General features: G+C 41.8%; 1 protein-coding gene across 1 annotated transcript in view; it reads right to left on the reverse strand.

Moving 5' to 3' along the window:
- The window catches only part of TESK2 (testis associated actin remodelling kinase 2), a 161,469-nt gene that overhangs the window by 5,888 nt on the left and 133,873 nt on the right, over window positions 1-21,708 (reverse strand). The window contains exon 5 of the mRNA XM_049879125.1: window positions 9,698-9,844. Within this exon, the coding sequence (XP_049735082.1) occupies window positions 9,698-9,844 (147 nt within the window). The remainder of the gene's footprint in view (window positions 1-9,697; window positions 9,845-21,708) is intronic.

A 21,708-nucleotide genomic window follows, 5' to 3' on the forward strand; every position in this document is an offset into this window, starting at 1 on the left:
GCAGAACATAATCACAATGCACTGCCCTTGTTAAAGCTGTTCAGTTGCTGCCCCATCTTCACATTCACGGAGGCCTACACTTCACTCACTGCAAACCACCCATCCAGGAGAAAGTAATTTCTCTGTGAGCAGCTCAGAAATTGGCTAAGGCAGGAATGATCAGTGCCTCACGTGGGACAAAGCTGCCTAGGCCAGTCTGCTTCTGGTCTGGAGTGAATCCACTGCCCTCTCAGCATTTCTGAAAACATTTTCCCCACCAAAAAAGACAAATTCAAGGAATCTGCATCGGAAGTGATAAGGAAAATGGAGAGGAAACCTAACCAGGGTTAGTCCCTATGGTACTTTCCAACAAACTTTCTGAGCCTGCCCTTAAAGGGGTCTTGGGCTAGAGAAGTTTTATAGGCAACACTCACTGTCTTTACTTCCTTATCTCCCACTCATTCCTCACTGGCTTCTGCTGAAAGTATTATCACTGAGGATCCCAATGACCTCCATGACACTAAACCCAACAGACAAAATTAGTTCTCCAACTTGGTCTTTCTGCTCTAGACTTTGCTGATGCCTTCCTTCAGTGTTTTACATGATTCAAGAATTGTGTTAGTACCGGGTATGCAGAGCTGCTGAATAAAGCAGTTGTGGTCATGGAGCTAGCTATTAGAGGCTAATCTCTTCCTTTCCTTTTTGATTCTTCTGCACTGGCCTCTATGACACTACATTCCTGGATTTCTTTCTCTGCCTTTGGCTACTCTGCAGACTCCAATGCAGGCTCTTCTTCTCATTCCATAAGGATGATCCTCTCAAGGTTCTATTTTGGGCCTGCAGCTATTCTTGGCTGTGTTGCAGAGGCTTTTCCACATTTTTGATTATCTCCTTTGTCCTAATGACCCTGAAATACATCCTTAGGCCTGATCTTTTTCCTCAAGCCTGATTTGTATATCCAGTAGATTTCCAGACATTGGAAATGGATTACTCATACTGAACTGCATACATACAAACTTGAACTTATCTTTCCCCCATAAAACCTACAACTCTAGCTGTATTTTTTTTAAGTAATTTATTTTATTTTTGTTCTTGTTGAGAATATGCACAGCAGAACATACACGAATTCAACAATTTCTTCACGTACCATTCAGTGACACTGATTACATTCTCTGAGTTGTGCAACCATTCTCACCCTCCTTTTCTGAGTTGTTCTCCCCCACCAACATAAACTCACTGCCCCTTAAGTTTTCTATCTAATCTTTGGAGTAGCTGTTGTCAATTTGATCCCATAGAGATAGATCTTAAAAACGCATAATGCTCAAGGCAGACATTCTTTACAAACCAAACCTGTTGCCGTCCAGTCAATTCCAACTCACAGCAACCCTATGTTAAGCTCAATTATTGTTCAGTTTTAAGAAGACTTTAAAAATTTTAGGGGACATTTTTGGTTTACGGTTTAAAAATTATCTCAGGGCAATAGTTCTGGTCTAGCTGTATTTTTATGGCACCTGGTAGTCACTTTCCACTCAGTTTTCTAAGCTAGAAACCTGGGATTCATCCTAGGCTGTTTACTCTTCCTCCAACCAATATTACCTTCTAAACATTTTTCAAACTGATCTCTCTCTCTTTAACCCCACCACTACTGCCCAAGTTCAGTCCTTATCATTCCTCCCCTGAATACTGCAATAGCCTTCTACCTAGTCTCTGGATCTCCAGGCTTGACCTCTATAATCCATCCTCATTCATGCCAGCATGGTCTTCCTAAAATGCAAATCTGTTACTCCCTTATTTAAAATCCAACAATAATATATTGTATTATTCCATTCGTATGAAATGCCCAGAGTAAGCAAATCCATAGAAACTGCAAATAGATTAGTGGTTGACAGGAACTTTAGGAAGGGGGAGATAGGGAGTGACTGCTAATGGATACAGTGCCACAGTGGTTAAGCGCTCTTCTGCTAACCAAAAGGTCAGTGGTTCAAACTCACCAGCCTGCTCCAAGGTAGAAAAACGTGGCCTTGGAAACCCTATGGGGCAGTTCTACTCTGTCCTATAGGGTCACTATGAGTCACAACTGACTCGACAGCAACAGATTTGGTTTTGCAATGATTATACAACTCTGTGAATCTACTAAAAACTGAATTGTATACCATATGTGAATTATATATCAATACAGCTGTTATTGCTTTAAAAAGCTGACAATGGCTCTTCATTTCCTATCTGTAAAATCCAGGGTAGATGGTATGACATAATCAGACTCCTCTCAATCTTATCTCCCACCACTCCAACCTCAAAATCGGCAGGCAATACATCTGTGCCTTTGCTTTTGCCATTCCCCTACTCTGAAATACTAACCCTCCTCATATACTTACTAAGTAGAATTTAATTTTCAAGATTCAGTTCAGGCATCATCTCTTCCAAGAAGCCTCTCTGCACCCTCAGGTTGAGTTAAGCATCCTTTCTCAAAGCATTCGATGCATTCTCCTCTCTCTAATCTTAGCATCTGCCATATTATGATGAAAGTGTCTGTTTCTAATCCCTTCCCCTGACTAGACTGAAAACTCTAGGAAAGCAGTGATCTTTAGACAAAGGTGGCCCTAGAGAATACTTCCCAGCCCCTAGGGTAAGTGAAATATTGCCTACATCGATCTGTGTGGAATTTAAAACATTTTTTCACAAACATAATCCCATTGGTTCTTCACAATATATTGTCAGATGTACAGATCTGAGATTTTTACATTTAAGATAAGAAAAGTGAGGCTTACAACTATAAGTGGTTAAGACCCAGGTCTCTTGATTCTACAGGGCTCTCCCCAGTAGCCTCCCCAGAGGGAGGAGGCTGAAAGTTTCCTGCTGGAGGCAGCAAGGCCATGGCAGGAGCAGTGTAGTCTTAGGAAGGCAGCAGGGGCCAGGGCCCATTGAGTAGGCAGCACTGTTTGTGCAGACAGTACAATTAAAAAAAGAAAAAAACAGACCAAACCAGTTGTCATCAAGTCAGTTCTGACTCATGATGACTCCATGTGTTGCAGAGTAGAACTGCACTCCATAGGGTTTTCAATAAGACCTCTTTACTTGGGACCCTAATCTTACCTCCAATGCTGGGTTAATCCCAGGGCATCTAGTGTAATGCTTGCATTTCTTATCCAAGCTGTAATGTACATGGCCCTGGTACAGACTATATGGCTACAGAGCACAAAATGTGGAGCTCAGAATATTGTGGGGTTCTGAAAGAACTGGAACTGATTTCAGGCTGTCTGGGATGCAAAGCCCATTACATAGAGGATGAAGAATTCTGAATGTGGTAGGTAGCCTTGCCTAGATAAAGCAGTAGACATGAGAAGCTCAGTTAGACTTCTCTAAGGGGAGAGGTGCCCTCTTTAGGTCCAAAAAGCAGCCAAGGCACTGCTGCTGCCTGGCTCCCACTCCTCTTTGTCCTTACCCCTATTATAATACATCTCACTGCTGCACAGCACCTTACATGACTGCCTCTTCAAGGGCAGAGAATGGTCCAATTTACCTCTGTATCTCTCTTTTTTTGTTTTGGTTTTTATCTCTAATCTAGCACAAGCACACAGAAAGAGCTCAGTGGAACTTTTTTCAATGAAGTTTGGTTGGATGACTGAAGCAACTGGGTTTCTCTCAAAAGCATGTGTCAGAATGTATACACTAATCATACATTTGACTCTCTGTAGTAGAACTGAGCTCTCAATGAAGGGAAACCAAAGAGGTGGCCATGGATACATTTCCTGGAGACCTACAAAAATCCTTCAGAACTGGACCAGATTAGGCACCTGACAGCAATTCCTGAGGTGTCCTGCAACAGTTGCACAGTCAGTACTGGCACTGAATAAAACCATCTGAGCTTCTCAGCTCAGTCCTTTCGTTAGTGTTAGCTCTAAGCTAAAGTTGTTTCTGCAACAACAGCAACAAAAATGGTTTTCTTTTTTTTGCATTTGGCTGTTATGTCGTCTTTTTTTGTTGTGCTCTAGATGAAAGTTTACAGAGCAAATTAGTTTCTCATTAAATAATCAATACACAAATTGTTTTGTGACATTGGTTGCCAACCCCATGATGTGTCAACACTCTCCCCTTCTTGATCTCGGGTTCCCCATTTCCATTCGTCCACTTTTCCTGTCCCTTCCTGCCTTCTCATTTTTGTTTTTGGGCCGGTGTGCCCATTTAGTCTTGTATACATGGTTGAACTATGTGTGTTATTGTTTGTTTTATAGGCTTGTCTAATCTTTGGCTGAAGGGTGAACTTCAGGAGTGACTTCAGTACTGAGTTAAAAAGGTATCCGGGGGCCATATTCTCCGGTGTCTCCAGTCTCTGTCAGACTAGTGAGTCAGGTCGTTTTTTTTTTTCTGAGTTTGAATTTTGTTCTACATTTTTCTCCAGCTCTGTCTGGGACCCCCTATTGTGATCCCTGTCAGAGCAGTTGGTGGTGGTAGCTGGGCACCATCTAGTTGTGTTGGACTCGGTCTAGTGGAGGCTGTGGTAATTGTGGTCTATTAGTCCTTTGGACTACTCTTTCCCTTGTGTCATTGATTTTGTTCATTCTCCTTTGCTCCAGATGGGGTAGGATCAGTAGATGCATCTTAGATGGCTGCTCACAAGCTTTTAAGGCCCCCAGATGCTACTCACCAGTCAGATGCAGAACATTTTCTTTATGAGCTATGCTATGCCAGCTGAGCTAGATGTCCCCCGAGACCATGGTCCCCAGCCCTCAGCCCACTAACTCAGTCCCTCCGGGAGTTTGGCTGTGTTTATGAAGTTTCTATGACTTTGCCTTGGTCAAGATGTGCTGACTTCCCCAGTATTGTGCACTATCTTACCCTTCACCAAGTTTACCACTTATCTACGGTCACTCAACGGCAGTGGTAGGCTATGGTCTAGTTAGTGTTTTCCCTCCCCACTCCTCCCTTCGCTTGTAACCATCAAAGACTGTTTCTTCGTGTGTAAACCTTTTCATGAATTTTTATAATAGTGGTCTCATACAATATTTGTCCTTTTCTCATTGGCTTATTTCACTCAGCATAATGCCTTCCAGATTCATCCATGTTGTGAGATGTTTCATAGATTCATGTTCTTTATTGTTGTGTAGTATTCCATTGTGTGTATGTACTATAGTTTGTTTATCCATTCATCTGTTGATGGGCACTTAGGTTGTTTCCATCTTTTTGCTATTGTGAATAATGTTGCAGTGAACATGGGTGTGCATATATCTGTTCCAGTGATGGTTCTTATTTCTCTAGGATATATTCCTAGGAGTGTGACTGCTGGATTGTATGGTAATTCTATTTCTAGCTTTTTAAGGAAGCGCTATATCTTTTTCCAAAATGGTTTCATTGTTTTGCATTCTCACCAGCAGTGCGTAAGAGTTCCAAATCTCCCCGCAGCCTCTCCAACATGTGTTACCTTCTGTTTTTTTGTTTAGTGCCAGTAATGTCAGGGTGAGATGGTATCTCATTGTAGTTCTGATTTGCATTTCTCTAATGGCTAGTGGGAAACTCTAGTGGCGTAGTGGATAAGTGCTACCGCTGCTAACCAAAGGGTCTGCAGTTTGAATCCGCAGTTAGAGTTTCCAGGTGCTCCTTGGAAACTCTATGGGGCAGTTCTACTCTGCTCTATAGAGTCGCTATGAGTCAGAATTGACTCGAGAGCACTGGGTTTGGGTTTTGGAATGGATAGTGATTGTGAGCAAAAAGGAAAAGGTTTTCAATGTGCCATCACCTCCTCTCTCCCCCACCCCCAACAAACTCACTGATAAATCCAAATGGGATCAAGAAAAAAAGGATCAATTCTACGCCTCGAGAAAGGTTAAGAGGTTTTTTTCACAGCATAGAGAGACCAGAGACTGAATTGCTTTCCTAAATGTCCCAGGGACTGCTACAGTCCAAGTCTCTTAAAAGATTATGTGGCTTGCTGTGATGTGTCCCATCCCTTGCTCTGCATCCCACCACACGATGCCATACTTTATTATAGCTCTTGTGTAATGACCTGTCTCTCCAACTAGACTAACCTTTTGGTTAGTAGCCAAGATCCTAACTACTGTGCCACCAGGGCTCCAGTTACTCCTAAAGCTACTGATAAAAGCCTGTGTGTAGTTATTGCTACTTCTTGATGGAACTCATGAATTGGATATTTTTAAAGTCACATTACCAGTCACTTCTTTCGGAGTAAATTGTCAGCATCACCACTGCACCAATTCATATCAGGTTGTTTCTTAGAAGTAATTCCAAAATTAGACTGAACTGCTATGTCTGACAGACTTTTCATACTTGGAGCAGTACTGCAGTAACCGCTGGGATACCAACCTTACAAAGGTAATACTATTTTCAGGAGGCACGCTGGTAGGAAACTAGGAATCCTCTTTGTCTTAACCACAGGCTCAGAATCATCTGGGAAGAATGCATCTGCTTCTCTCTGTTCTGGTTTACCCACCTGGAACACATTCCCACTACTTTAAATCCCTTCTGTCAGCTCTGTCTGATCACTCTTGTGAGGCCAAGGACAGAATCTATTTTACACACTGGGAACACAGAAGCCCTAAAAGCACTGAAGTCATTTGGAGAGGTGGGGAGCAACCGGGCCTGGGACCCAAAATCTCAGCTCTTGAGCAGATGTTTTAGCCCCTGTGCTGTCAAGCCCATGCCCTGAAACAGCCGGGAAGCCCCTACTCTGACAGCATCCATGCTAGGTGCTAGGAATACAAAGGCAAATAAGAGGTACACTTGAGAAATTCATATGCTGGTGGGAGATACAGACACAACAGAACAATCAAATAATATGCAGTGTACACTACTACACTGTAAATAAACCTGTTACTACCCTTAAAGAAATCAAACTCAACCCTCCACAGGTGACAATGAAGAGATCTGGAAACCTCAAAGCCCTACTTTGTCCCTGTGGCCTTATTTTTCCCTTGAGGCATCTCATTTTTATGGCCACTGCCACCACCACACAGGTCTCCTGAGTGGGGCTGCTCTGGCCTAGGTGTAGACATACAACCCTCCTCCGAGCCCCTGCAATATAGTTAAAATGAGGCTGGAACATTCATATGCACTTAGTCAAAAGCTCAGAGATGATAAAACACCAATCAACACAGTATCTCAAACTGAATAATCTGGCTTATGGAACTCAACTGTTTGTCTTCAACTTAAGGTCTCCTACAGTGTCCTTCTCTGCCCGCCTCCAGGTTGCAAAAGTCATTGGTTCTCACCACCTGGAAGAATCCTCAATACCTCCTTTAAGTCCAGACCCAGGAAAGCCCAGAGATACAAGGAATTCTTTCTCCTAAGTTCCTAGTTTCTTGTCTCAGGCCAGCTGACACTGGGAATAACCACTTCAGGGAAACCAAAGGATAGCAGTCTTACCCTACAGGTCTAAAAAGGTTAGTCATTTTTACAATACAACACAACAAGCCTAGACAGAACCATACTTGGGCACTAGCACAATGGGACAAAGTATTCTGGGGGCATAGAAGGGAATATGATGAATTCCTAGGGAGCGGTGGGGAGACCTATCTTCTCCAGAAAGCTTAGCTATCCCAGCCTTTAGTGTTTGTTCCCTGCTCTGAAAACACATAGTCTGTGCTATGTGGCCGAACACTCAATTATAAAATGCTATGGACTGTACTTTAGCTATTTCCCAAAAACAAGATTTTAAGCATGTCAAGGTCAGAAACACTCCTTTTTAAATATTCCTTCTTCCATGGTACCAGGCCTAGGACTAGACACTCATGAAGATGTGAAGGAAATAATCTATGTGACTGATGGATGACTTGTCATGAACTACTTCCATCTTGGAAGAAATGATTCTCTTTGAGTAGGACACAAAGCTTTGATTTTGGCTGGATGCCAAAAGTGAAAATAAGTGATCAACTTTGCTGTTGTTGTTGTTAGCTGCCATCAAGTTGGTTCCAACTCATAGCGACTCCATATGACAGAGCAGAACTGCCCCATAGAGTTTTCTTGGCTGTACTCTTTTTTTTTCTGTACTTTAGATGAAGGTTTACAGAACAAACCAGTTTCTCATCAAACCGTTAGTACACACATTGTCCTAAGACATTGGTTAACAACCCCACGACATGTCAACACTCTCCCTTCTCAACCCTGGGTTCCCTGTTACTAGCTTTCCTGTCCCTCCCCCACCCCTTCCAGTTCCTGCCCCAGGGCTGGTGCACCCCTTTAGTCTTGTTCTATTCCATGGGTCTGTTCAATCTTTGGCTTAAGGGTGAACCTCAAGAGTGACTTCATTACTGAGCTGAAAGGGTGTCAGGGGCCATACTCTCAGGGCTTCTCCTGTCTCTGTCAAGCCAGCAAGTCTGGTCCTTCTTTTTGAGTTAGAATTTTGTTCTACATTTCTCTCCAGCTCTGTCCGGGACCCTCTACTGTGATCCCTATCAGAGCAGTCAGTGGTGGTAGCCGGGCACCATCTCGTTGTACTGGACTCAGTCTGGCGGAGGCCATGGTAGATATGGTCCATTAGTCCTTTGGACTAATCTTTCCCTTGTGTCTTTAGTTTTCTTCATTCTTCCTTACTCCCAAAGTGGTGAGACCAGTGGAGTATTCTAGATGGCTGCTTTTGCCTGTACTCTTTACGGAAGCAGATTGCCAGGACTTTCTCCTGCGGGGGTGCTGGGTGGGTTTGAACTGCCAGCTTTTTGGTTAGCAACCAATTGCTTCTGTGCAGTAGTTTATAAACAGGGACAGTACTGCTATTTAAAATACCAGAACCACTGCAGTGTAAGGCAGCCAGGAACTTGCTGCTCTAGGTCTTGTTGGCTCTGAGAGTACAGCCTGCTTTTGTTTTCATTGAAACCTTCTTACAACAGGCTCCCGCCCACTTGTCCATGACAGAAGGGGTGTGTAGGAATATATGTGTGCATGTATATATATGTATATTTGTTAAGGATGGAGAATGAAACAACAGCAATTCTTGGGCAGACACAATACTCCTATATCCCTCCCTAGAAGAATTTAGATTCAGCTCCTGGGTAGATCTGTTAGATGGCCTTATCGTTCCCCCACCAACCATCAAACAGTACTATTCATATAAACCTTGTCACAGTGATGTCCTGGGCCACTTGGCCCTGAGGTGCCTGGCTTGTAGCATGGTCAACTTCCTCTCAAAACAACTCTTTTCTAACCTAGTCACACAGCAATTTGGAAAGCAAGAGAATACTACAGAGACCAGCTGATCCCAAAGCAGAACAGGCAGGATGGCAGAAACTCAATCACACAGACAGAAAATGGGCCAGTACATCATGGCCCTCAAAACCTGCACTCAAGCAATTAAAAATCACTAAAACTTCTGCTCTTAGCTAAGTGCTACTTCCTGGGGACCGTGGAGACAGCACTAAGAGATAGGCCCTCACACCACCTTGACTGTTGTCACTCCTACAAGCAAGAATCTCTTAACCCTCCTTATGTCATCTGCTCCTGCAACACACATTCAGGAGACTGAAGTCAAACATGAATGCTCTCAAGATGTATGTGTTGCCTGGCTCAACACTGAAGGCACCTGCTGTGAGGTGAGACAGGCTAAGGACCAGCTATACAGAGTAAAGAGTTGTATCCTCTGTGATTAAATGTTAAATCTCTAAGAGATCTCCATCATTTCTAAGCTCTTTAATATTGGTCACTTAACACAGCTTTCTTAGTAAGGGAGAAGGACAGTGTCCTTCCAAGAGCTATGTAAATAAAGCCTTCTTACCTTAGATGTGAGGTCCCGATGGAAAATGCCTTTGAAGTGAAGGTAGCTGAGGCCCACTGCTATGTCATAGGCCAGTTTTACTCTCACAGTCCAAGGCAAATGCAGGTTACTGTCTAGTAACTGTTCCAGGTTTCCAGAGTTGATATACTGCAAAACAGAAGGAAAATTCAGCTATTATTTGTCAAAAATGTTTAGCCTGGTGGTGAAACCACTAGATAGTAAACACCTGGAAGACAGAGACTGCTTATTTATTTATTTATTTATTTATTTATTTAAGTTACTGAGGGCTTATTCTGAATCCAGGCACTGTGGTAGGTGCTGCACACAAAAGATACCTCTATTAGAGAGACACAATATCATGTGGTAAATGCTAAAATATAGGCATATACAGGTATGACAGCACCATGCAGCCCAGAGTATAAAGTCTGGGCAGTCAGAGAAAGCTGCACAGAGGAAATAATGAGTCTGTAAGGATGACCTGGGGTAGCGGAAAAGACAATACACATATGGGAGGGAACAGCATATGCAAAGTTATAGGTTAAATTCACGGTGCATTCAGGAAACTAATGTATTACGATCAGAGTACAGTATATAGGAAGGGCAAGAAGTGAGTCTGATATGCTTTGCTAAGATACACGGACTTTATCCAATTTATAGGGAACAAAAGAAGCATTTAAAGTGGGGGCAAGGGGCAACATGATTGTATTTGCTTTTAAAAGAAAAAATTATTTTAGCAATGGTATGGTGGATGGATTAGAAGGAGAATATGGAGAAGGGGAGATAGGAGATCACTGCGATAATGCTGGTGAGAGAAGGGCACCTGAGTCAAGGTATGAGTGGAGGCATTGGAACAGGGGAAGATTCAAGATATATTCAGAAAGCAGAGTCAATAAAAGTTGATGACTGCCCGATGGTGGGATGAGGACAATGAAAAGCTCTAGATGGTTCCTGGATATCCAGAATATAAGGGCAGGAGCAAGTTTTATGAAGCAGCAGCAATGTTAAAAGATAGTGAGTTTAACTGAACATGTTGAGTTTAAGGTGCTTGTGGGATAACACAGGTGGAGATGTCCTACAGATAGGTAGTTTAAAGCTTAGGAACAGCTGGCCCAAGATAGGAACCATTCCCAAAGCCAACTCTTCAGACAGGGACTAAGCTGGACTATAAGATAGAAAATGATACTGGTGAGGAGTGAGCTTCTTGGCTCAAGTAGACACATGAGACTACGTGCGCAGCTCCTGTCTGGAGGGGGGAAAGGAAGGCAGAGGGGGACAGAAGCTGGCTAAATGGACACAGGGAATACAGGGTGGAGAGGAGGAGTGTGCTATCTCATTGAGGGGAGAGCAACTAGAAGTATATAGCAAGGTGTATTTAAATTTTTGTATGAGAGACTGACCTGATTTGTAAACTTTCACTTAAAGAATAAAAATTCGTAAAAAGCTTAGGAACAAAGTCTGAGTTAGAGACTAACATCTAGGGGTCAACAACACTCAGATGAAAATAGTCACCGATGCCAAGGAATATATGAAAATGTCCAGGAGTTAACAGGTAATGTGAGGAATTAACAGAATCCCAAGGAACAGGAACATTTAAAGGGGCAGACAGAGGAAGAACAACCAAGCAAGAATGTCATCACAGAAGCCAAAAGAGAACATTTTGGAAAGGAAATGATCAACGATATCGAATGCTGCAGGTCAAATAAAATGAGCTTGAAAAGTGTCCACTAAATTTGCAATTAGGAGATCACTGGCAACCTTGGCAAGCAGAGTTTCAGTAAAGTGGTGAGATAAGACTGAAATGAAGTGAGGAGTGAGTAGGAGACAGGGCTATGGTGAAATTATGTGATGATGTACTCTTTCAAGAAATTTGGCTGTTCTTCTTCTTTCCTATATACCCGTAAAGAGTTGCTGCTTTTTTTTTTTCTTTTGTAAGATCAAATAGCATATTTAGGTATAGATGAGAATAATAATAATAGCAGTTAATATTTACAGAGTGCTAACTTACTGCTGGAGCCCTGGTGGTGTAGTGGTTAAGAGCTATAGCTGCTAACCAAAAGACTGGCAGTTTGAATCTACCAGCTACTCTTTGGAAACCCTATGGGGCAGTTCTACTCTGTCCCATAGAGTCGCTATGAGTTGGAATTAACTCGACCGCAACAGGTTTTGTTCTGTTTTTTTTTTTTTTTTTTTTTTACTTAGTGTCAGGCAGTGATTCTAAGAACTTTACATATATTATCTCATTTAATCTGCAGAATAACCCTAGGAGGTAAGTATGCTATTATTCTCATCTTACAGATGAAGAAACCAAAGCATTTAGAGGTTAACTTGCTCAAGGTTATCCAATTATTAAGTGGCAGAGCAAGAGTTCAAACCCAAGCAGTCTAGTTCAAAAGTCCATAGTCTTTACCACTATATTACACTGGAGATCACAGCATCTGAGCCAAAGAGCCTCGTGCAGAGTAGGAGCTCAAAAATTTTTGCCAATTAGACAAAATAATTCTATTATGAAAACATTCTGCACCCCACTTTGAAATGTGGTGTCTGGGGTCTTAAATGCTAACAAGCGGCCATCTAAGATGCATCAATTGGTCTCAACCCACCTGGAGCAAAGGAGAATGAAGAACACCAAGGTCACACGATAACTAAGAGCCCAAGAAACAGAAAGGGCCACATGAACCAGAGACCTACATCATCCTGAGACCAGAAGAACTAGTTGGTGCCCGGCCACAATCGATGACTGCCCTGACAGGGAGCACAACAGAGAACCCCTGAGGGAGCAGGAGATCAGTGGGATGCAGACCCCAAATTCTCATAAAAAGACCAGACTTAATGGTCTGACTGAGACTAGAGGAATCCCGGCAGTCACGGTCCCCAAACCTTCTGTTAGCACAGGACAGGAACCATTCCCGAAGACAACTCATCAGACATCAAAGGGACTAGACAGTGGGTAGGAGAGAGATGCTGATGAAGAGTGAGCTAATTATATCAGGTGGACACTTGAGATTGTGCTGGCATCTCCTGTCTGGAGGGGGGATGGGAGGATAGGGTGAGTTGGAAGCTGACAAAATTGTCACGAAAGGAGAGACTGGAAGGGCTGACTCATTAGGGGGAGAGCAAGTGGGAGTACGGAGTAAGGTGTATTATAAACTTATATGTGACAGTCTGACTTGATTTGTAAACATTCACTTGAAGCTCAATAAAAGTTAACAAAAAAATTTTTTTTTGCCAATTAGGTTAATGAATTTACTCAAGCCTTACATAATGGATTATTCTCCCTCCACCTTCCAAGAGAGAAAAGAAAAAGGGAACAAATTCCTCTAAAACACACACACACACACACACATACACATCCATCCATATATACATATATATACACATACATATATACTTAGGTTACTATTAGTACATATACTTATTATATACACACAATTAATACTTATTTTTGGGCTATATTAAATTTACAAAGAACCAGGAAGCCTATGGGATAGAAGGCAAGAGATCTGAACTCCAGTTCAATTTTGCCACTTAATAGTCATGTAACTTTGGACAAGTCAATTAAGGAGGCTTAAGTTTTCTCAACTATAAAGTAGGTATAATTATTCCTGATCCACCTAACTCACAATGTTATTATGAGAATCTAATAAAAAATATATGAAAGTACTTAGAAAAAAAAGTTACGTTCCATATAATCTAAGATTTTCTGATGTGGTTAATTAATATAAGCACCGAAAGGAACCAGTTGGGGGCAGCACCATGCAGCACTTCAGATCGTTGGATAAGGTGGCTCCAGTTTGGCAAGGCTGACAGAATGGCTAAAAATACACTTAACTTCTCAAAAGAGAAACCTGTTGATCTGCTTCACCTTGCTTGATAATCCATCACTGGAAAAATTAAAATGAGGCATAATTACAGCATTAGTACAGCATTCTTCTCTTCACTCTAAGTGAATCTGCCTAAGGTTCACATGGAAACCCTGGTAGTGTAGTGGTTAAGTAAGAGCTATGACTGCTAACCAAAAGGTCGGCTGTTCAAATCCACCAGGTGCTCCCTGGAAACCCTATGAGGCAGTTCTACTCTGTCCTACAGGGTCACTATGAGTTGGAATCGACTTGGCAGCAATGGGGTTTTTTTGTTGTTGTTGTTTTAAGGTTCACATTTGAAAAGAAACTAAGCTTGCAACTTCCAAGCCACTTGTGGACAAAGAAGGTGATACCTAATCATGGAGGCAAATTTCTTTAGCTCTGAGAATCCAATGGTATGAAGAAGTAGGGTTCACTTAATTGGCATGATGACAAGTGTTACTTGGAAGGCCTGTCTTTGGGAGCTGCTTGGGTTTCCAGGGTGACAGGCAGAAGAGACTATGACAAAAAGACTGTACGTGCACTCTCTGTGGGTCAGGCTAGGCCAGGACTCTTGGTTCTGATTTAGACAAGCATATATTTACTTGGTACAGCGATGCCTCTGAGGCCTTGAGAAATCCACAGAACAAGCCAGAGGGTGAGGAGCAGAGGAGAAAAGGTGAGTCAAGGTGAAAAATCTCACTGGCTAGTTTTTTTAGTAACTAGCTCTGGCTTTTCCAGGAAAGATAGAAAAAGCATAAAACAGAAGCAGAGGAGGAAACAAAATGGAGTTTATTTTTGCAACCCGTTTCTCTTGCCTGCCTTTGGTGAATACATTACTGGGGGTGGTAAGTCTTTGGGCCCTTAGAAACCACAACTTCTCAGTGTCTCAAGACTTTTGCATGTATGGGGAAAGGAAGTTTGAGATCTGCCAACAAGGAAGGTTTCTAACTTGCCACACATTCTATGTGCCCCTTAGCTGGAATATTCACTTCCCCATAATAACTCCAGATGCAGACTCAGCTGGTGTGCCTTCTGAACAAATCCCTCTGCAGAAGCAGAGACAAGAACAACTGCACTAGTGCATTCAGCTTTTCTGGATGGGGATAGCAGCTGCTTTGCTTTTGGTTTTCTTCCAGGTCACTACCTCAGGCAGCCCTACTAAATAACCTCAGGCATTGACAATACATTTAAATAACTTAATAAAGAGAGAGGAGCCCTGGTGGCATAGTGGTTAAGAGCTATGGCTGCTAACCAAAAGGTCAGCAGTTCAAATCTACCTGCCACTCCTTGGAAACCCTATGGGGCAGTCCTACTCTGTCCTATATGGTCACTATGAGTCGGAATTGACTCAATGGCAATGGGTTACAGGTTTTTAATAGAGAAGTTTTTACATTTTTTATTGTTGTTTTAAACTTTTAAACTCAGAAAACTATAGATATCGGCCAATCGGGCGTGTTTTAGGTACTTCAATACCTCTCGGTGACTGTTCCCCAAATTTACGTACACCGAAACCTGCCTCTCTTCCTCATACTCTAACAAAATCAGAATAAAATAACAGTGGTTCTTCCATTTCATTTGTGTTTGATACTTGATTTTATTTACGATATGAACCCTTTTCCTAAAAGGCGCTCAATGAATAAATGTGTGTTGGTAACATTATGTAAATAAACCTTTTTAATAAAATGCAAGAAATCAAACGCCAACATCCTAAAAAATAAAAAATCACCAAGGGACAGATAAATGGACAATAGTCCTCCACTAAGGAATATCAATTCAGGTTATTTATATAAATGTTTACTGAGCACTCTTTCCCTTACTGACACCCTCACATGAGAGTAGGGTCTTGTTCATTTACTTCAACACTATATGCCCCAACGTTTAGAACAGTGCCTGGCACACAGAAAATGTGAGTATATAAAGATGAATAACACCCAATTAAAGAAATCCAGTGAGAGACACATGGGTAGTAAATTATACCAATAACGCTATAAAAAAAAAAAAATAGCATAGGTTAATACTGGGGGATATGAAAGCTCTTCCTGGTGAGCTTGGAAGGTTTCAGAGAAGAAATATCTGAGCTGGATCCTAACGGATAGGTAGGAGCTGTCTAGGCTGAAGAGTATAGACTCCTCCCACATATCCCTGTAGGCTCTGGTGGGTACCAACTCTAGCACAGACAGACACAAACATGCCCAGACTGGGAATAATACAGAACAACACTCAACACTAGGCAATACTTCTCTCTCCCTGAGGTGATACTCACTACACCCAGGACTCCTGTTCCCAATCTTTGTTGATTCTAGTATGATTGGGTGATGGTAGTCTCACCCAATCATAACCAATCAGAATAATAAGACAAAATGGTAGTTGTTTTTTAAACTGAATTATCAGTGTACTGATACCTAAAACCAAATATACTTATCTCTGAACAGTGGTTCAAAGGTATTTAGAAAGGCTCTGAAGAAAATGCCAACTGTAAGAGTTATTATTCCTTTTTTTTGTTTTGTTTTAAATCTACCCAACTGATCCAGCAGTAGGGCACTTACTCAAGGTGAATAAATGGGCTGCCATCCAACAAGCTGAGACAGTTTGCCACTAATTAGGGGAGTTGTGCTAAGGAAGATCCATCCATCTATCCACTTACCCAAACACTAAAAACCTGCTATGTGAAAACAGAGATAAGCAGGGCCAGTCTCTGCCTTAGTTCACAGTCTAGTAGGGGAGACAAACATATAGTCAACAATTTTTTCACACAGAAGAACAACATAATCAGATATGCTATACATAAATATCATTCCACTGGTAGTATAAAAACTGTACTGAAAACCCTATTGAAGAGGTTTCTGGAATTATCCAGATGGGAGTTAACAAAGGCCTACATAAGACAATGGCATCAAGAATGGAAGGGAGGGTAATATCTGAGAGACATATCAAGGCAGAATCAATAGGATCTGGCGTTTCAGCAAAGGCAAAGAGTTACTGAAAGAAATAAGATATACGAAGTACATTCAGCACAATGCTTAGCTCAAAGTACACAACCTATTCTCCCACTATCAATGTGGTATCATCATCCCTCTCCTAGGCTATTCCATTAGCTTTCTAACTAGTCTTCTTGCCCCCTTCTTGCATCTTGAACTGACTTAGCCTTCATTCCAGTGATTTCCACAAGTCAAGATGATCCTTCTGAAACGCCACGCTGAAGCCGCTGCCCTGTTAAAATTATTTAATGATGCCCTGTGAGTCTTAGAATAAAACCCGCAATCTTTAGCACGGCAAACATGCCTTTTACTCTTGCTTATAAAGGTCTGACCTCTGCTTACCTGCGCATTTGTACACACTGCTGGTCCTTTTACCTGGAACATCCTTCCCCCGCCTAGGCCTGGCTAACATGCACTCACTATTGAAGATTCAGTTTCATTAGGTTTAGTAGTAAGAAAGACATTTTATGCAAAAGCAACACAAAGATAAAAGTGCAGAGATTAGTAGTTACTCCTCTTTTTTTTTTTCCTTCTGCATATGGTATAAGTAAAGAAGAAAGTAGGAAGCTAAAAAGTTAGGATGGGCAGTTCAATGTAGTGGTGAAGCTCACCAACCCCAGAGTCAAACTGCCTAGGATTGACTCCCACCTCTGGCTACCTACTAGTCTGTGACTCTGGATTGGTTACTCAATTTCTTTAATTCTCATCTATAAAATGGGAATAATACTAGTATCCAACTCATAGTTATTATGAAGATTCAATGAACTGACATACATAAAATGCTTAGAACAACATCCAAGAAAATTCTCAACATATATGAGTTGTATTATTATTATTGTATTTATTACTGATGTGGAAGTTCTGGAACGCCAAGATGAGGCATCTACACTGAGTTTGGCAGGACACTGAAAGGTTTAAAAGGTATAATATGATTAAAATTGCATTTTAGGAAGGACCACTCTGAGAGCAGGACAGAGGAGGCACTGGAGGCAAGAAGACAGGTTTGAAGTACATTTCAACGGTCCAGATGAGAGGTGACCAAATGCCTGACTTGGAGTTCTGTGATGGGCATGGAAAAAAATGGGCCAGAGTCAGAAGATGCAGGGGTAGAATCTAAAGGAAATGGCAACTAATTGGAAGATATGGGAACTGAGGAAAGAGAATCAAAGGTAACTCAGAAATTCCCAACTGAGGTGTCCAGAGCAGCAAATGGGAAGAGATTCCAGAATCTTATGTGCCATCAGTAAGTCAGGAACCAAGCATCAATGCTAAATAGCCAAACCAGTGGCTTGCTGGCCCCGTACTCCTTGGATGGGCTATATTACAGAGGAGGGCCTGGGCCCCGACCTAGTTTTCACTGTAGCCCAACAATGCCATTGTGCTGGCCGCTGTATGTTTGTTGGTTGATTCCAAACACAAAGGCTAGCAGACATCCCATCCTGCTGGCTTGGTTTAAAAAAGAAAAGAAGGCTTTGTTACTGCCCCGGGTAATTCCAGGACAGGCATCCCAAGAGCACCCTGTGGGAGGCTTGTGCTCCAAAAGAGCCTCCTGTTCTCAGCTCGAGGATCCACAGCCACCACAAGCGTACAACTGTACATCCACCAAGGCCTGAGTGTGCCTCCACTCCAGGAGGTCCACCAGGGCCAGCCTGCCTGCCTGAGGCAGTCAGTAGTAATGAGCTGACTCAAAGAGAAAGGGCACAGTAACTCCTGTTATAAAGTAAAAGACTTAGAGGAGAGCCATTTGCTCTCTTATCTTTTACTAACCCAAAATGTTTCCAAATATTTAAATTCCTTTCACCTTCTCTGCCTTCACATATGCTTACCTATTGCCCAGAATACCTTTTTTTTTTTTTTTCTTTATAGCTTTGCTAATTCTTGTTTGTCCTCCTAAAGCCAGCTACAGTCCCTTATTCTGGAAAGCATTCTGTTATACACCATCCCACACTTTGTGCCACTTTAGTATCCTGTACGTACTTCTACTATTGTTAATCACACTACTACAGCCTTAATGGCAGAGACCAGGCCTTTCTCAACTTTGTAAGCTCAGTATCCAGAGAAATAAACAGTAAATTGTTGACTAGATAAATGCATGATTGAGTTAATTTAAATAAATGAATGAAGGTTTTATGTTCTGTCATTTATTGGAGGGGAGTCCCTGGGTAGTGCAAAGAGTTAAGGAGCTTGGCTGCTAACCAAAAGGTTGATGGTTTGGGTCCACCCAGAGATGCGTCAGAAGAAAGGTCTGGCAATCTACTTACGAAAATCAGCCACGGAAAACCCTATGGAGCACAGTTTTACTCTGACATATGCGGGGTCACCATGAATCACAACTGACTCAATGGCAACTGGCACTGGTTTACTGAAGGCCTCCTCAATTTATTATTTTTTTTTAGTTTTTATTGTGCTTTAAGTGAAAGTTTACAAATGAAGTCAGTCTCTTACACAAAAGCTCATATATACCTTGCTATATATAGGGTCGCTATGAGTCACAATTGACGGTACTGGGTTTGATTTTTTTTTTTTTTTTTTGCTTTATATATTCCCAATTGCTCTCCCCCTAATGAGACAGCCCACTTCCTCCTCCACTCTCTCTTTTCGTGTCCATTTTGCCAGCTTCTAACCCCCTCTACCCTCTCATCTCCCCTCCACACAGGAGATGCCAACAGAGTCTCAAGTGTCCACCTGATCCAAGAAGCTCCCTCCTCACCAGCATCCCTCTCCAACCCATTGTCCAGTCCAATCCATGTCTGAAGAGTTGGCTATGGGAGTGGTTCCTGCCCAGGGCCAACAGTAGGTCTGGGCGCCATGACCGCCAGGGTCCTTTAAGTCTCAGTCAGACCATTAAGCGTGGTCTTTTTATGAGAATTTGGGGTCTGCATCCCACTGCTCTCCTGCTCCCTCAAGGGTTCTCTGTTGTGTTTCCTGTCAGGGCAGTCATTGGTTGTAGCCAGGCACCATCTAGTTCTTCTGACAGGCCCCCTCAATTTAGTCATTAATATAACTTAAGATCAAAAATAGAAATGTTCTTTTAGAGAAACTTTATGATAAATACCATGCAAAAACAAATATTTAATAACACTTACTATATGGCAGGTACTATGGTAGGCATTGGATATAAAATGATACACAAAACCAGTGTATTTGGACACTCAGTGATATGAAGTTTGGAGGATCCTTTTATCACCCTATCACCAATTCACCAAAATGGTCTGAATCACATAGACTTAGAAAATATAACGAGATCTCCTTTTGGAAATTATACAAGATATTTCTTTTATCAGTAGCTGAAAGCCAAGTAAAAGAAGGCCATAGACACCACCCTTCTTCTCTCCCTCTCTCCCACAGACAGTATAAACCTATTCACCACTTTAAGAACTTAAGTTTATTTAGTGTGTATGAAGTACTACAAGTGTTTTTCTATGCATTTAACTTACTACAAGCATAAAAACAACCCTTTTCCCATAAGATTAAAAATAAAAAAATGATAGAAGTTTCCACACACATCTTCTCCCAAACATTTAATAATCAAAATGAGTTTGCTTAAATAAACATTAAAAGATAAATCGTTAGAACAAATCTTTTCAAACAAAAAAATAAGGAGAATAATAAGCATATTCCCTTTCTACATGAAACTGTAGTGGCAATCTTTAGACTCATAATATGATTTAAGATTAGGCTGCGTCTCCTGGCCATTCAATCCAGTCTGCTTTCCTATCCCCAAAATATAGAACAACTCTACCAGTGACATGGCTACTGGGGCCACTTTTAAAAGCATTCTTCCCTCCAGCTTGCTATTTCACATCTACCACAACCTCACATCATTTCCTCTTTTCACTTTAGTTACATTATGTTCAAGAGTAACTTTCAGAGTCTCTTCTCACATCCATTTTGGTCTTTTTTTCCTTACCGCTTTTTTTTTTTAATTGTGCTTTAGGTGAAAGTTTACAAGTCAGTCTCTTATACAGAAAGTTATACACGACTTGCTGTGTACTCCTAGCTGCTCTCCTCTTAATGAGACAGTACATTCCTCCTTTCCTCCATGTATTCCCCGTGTCCATTCTGCCAGCTCCTGTCCCCCTTTTCCTTCTCATCTCACCACCAGACAGGAGTTGCCCACATAGTCTCTTGTGTCTACTTAGCCACGAAGCTCACTCCTCACCACTATCACTGTCTATATTATAGTCTAGGCCAATCCCTGTCTGTAAAGTTGGCTTCGGGAATGGTTCCAATCTTTGGCTATCAAAGGGTCCAGGGACCATGACCGTCAGGATCCCTCCGGTCTCAGACCGTTAAACCTGGTCTTTTTTACAAGAATTTGATATCTGCGTCCCACTGTTCTCCTGCTCCATCAGGGATTCTCTGTTGTGTTCCCTGTCAGGGCAGTGATCGGTGGTAGTCAGGCACCATCTAGTTCTTCCAGTCTCAGGCTGATGGAATCTCTGGTTTATGTGGCCTTCTCTGTCTCTTGGGCTCATCTTTACCATATGTCTTTGGTGTTCTTCATTCTCCTTTGCTCCAGGTAGGCTGAGACCAATTGATGCATCTTAGATGGGCACTTGCTAGCGTTTAAGACCCCAGACACCTCTCACCGAAGTGAGATGCAGAACGTTTTCTTAATATGTTTTGTTATGCCAATTGACTTAGGTGTCCCCTGAAAACATGGTCCCCAAACCCCCATCCCTGCTACTCCGGCCTTCGAAGCATTTGGTTGTATTCAGGAAACTTCTTTGTTTTTGGTTTAGTCCAGTTGTACTGACTATTCCTGTGTTGTGTGTTGCCCTTCTCTTCACCTAAAAAAAAATTTGTCTACTGTCTAGTTAGTGAATGTCTCTCTCCCTCCCTCCCCACCCTCGTAACCATCAAAGATTTTCTTCTGTGTTTAAACTTTATCTAGAGTTTTTATAATAGTTCTCATACAATATTTGTCCTTTTGCAATTGACTAATTTCACTCAGCATTAATGCCTTCCAGATTCCTCCATGTTATGACTTGTTTCACAGATTCATCGGTGTTCTTAATCACTGTACAGTATTCCATTGTGTGAATATACCATAATTTATTTATCCATTCATCCGTTGATGGGCACTTTGGTTGCTTCCATCTTTTTGCTATTGTAAACAGTGCTGCAATGAACATGGGTGTGCATATATCTGTTCATGTGAAGGCTCTTATTTCTTTAGGGTATATTC

The sequence above is a fragment of the Elephas maximus genome, chromosome 3, assembly GCF_024166365.1.
Source record: "Elephas maximus indicus isolate mEleMax1 chromosome 3, mEleMax1 primary haplotype, whole genome shotgun sequence".
Taxonomy (NCBI): domain Eukaryota; kingdom Metazoa; phylum Chordata; class Mammalia; order Proboscidea; family Elephantidae; genus Elephas; species Elephas maximus.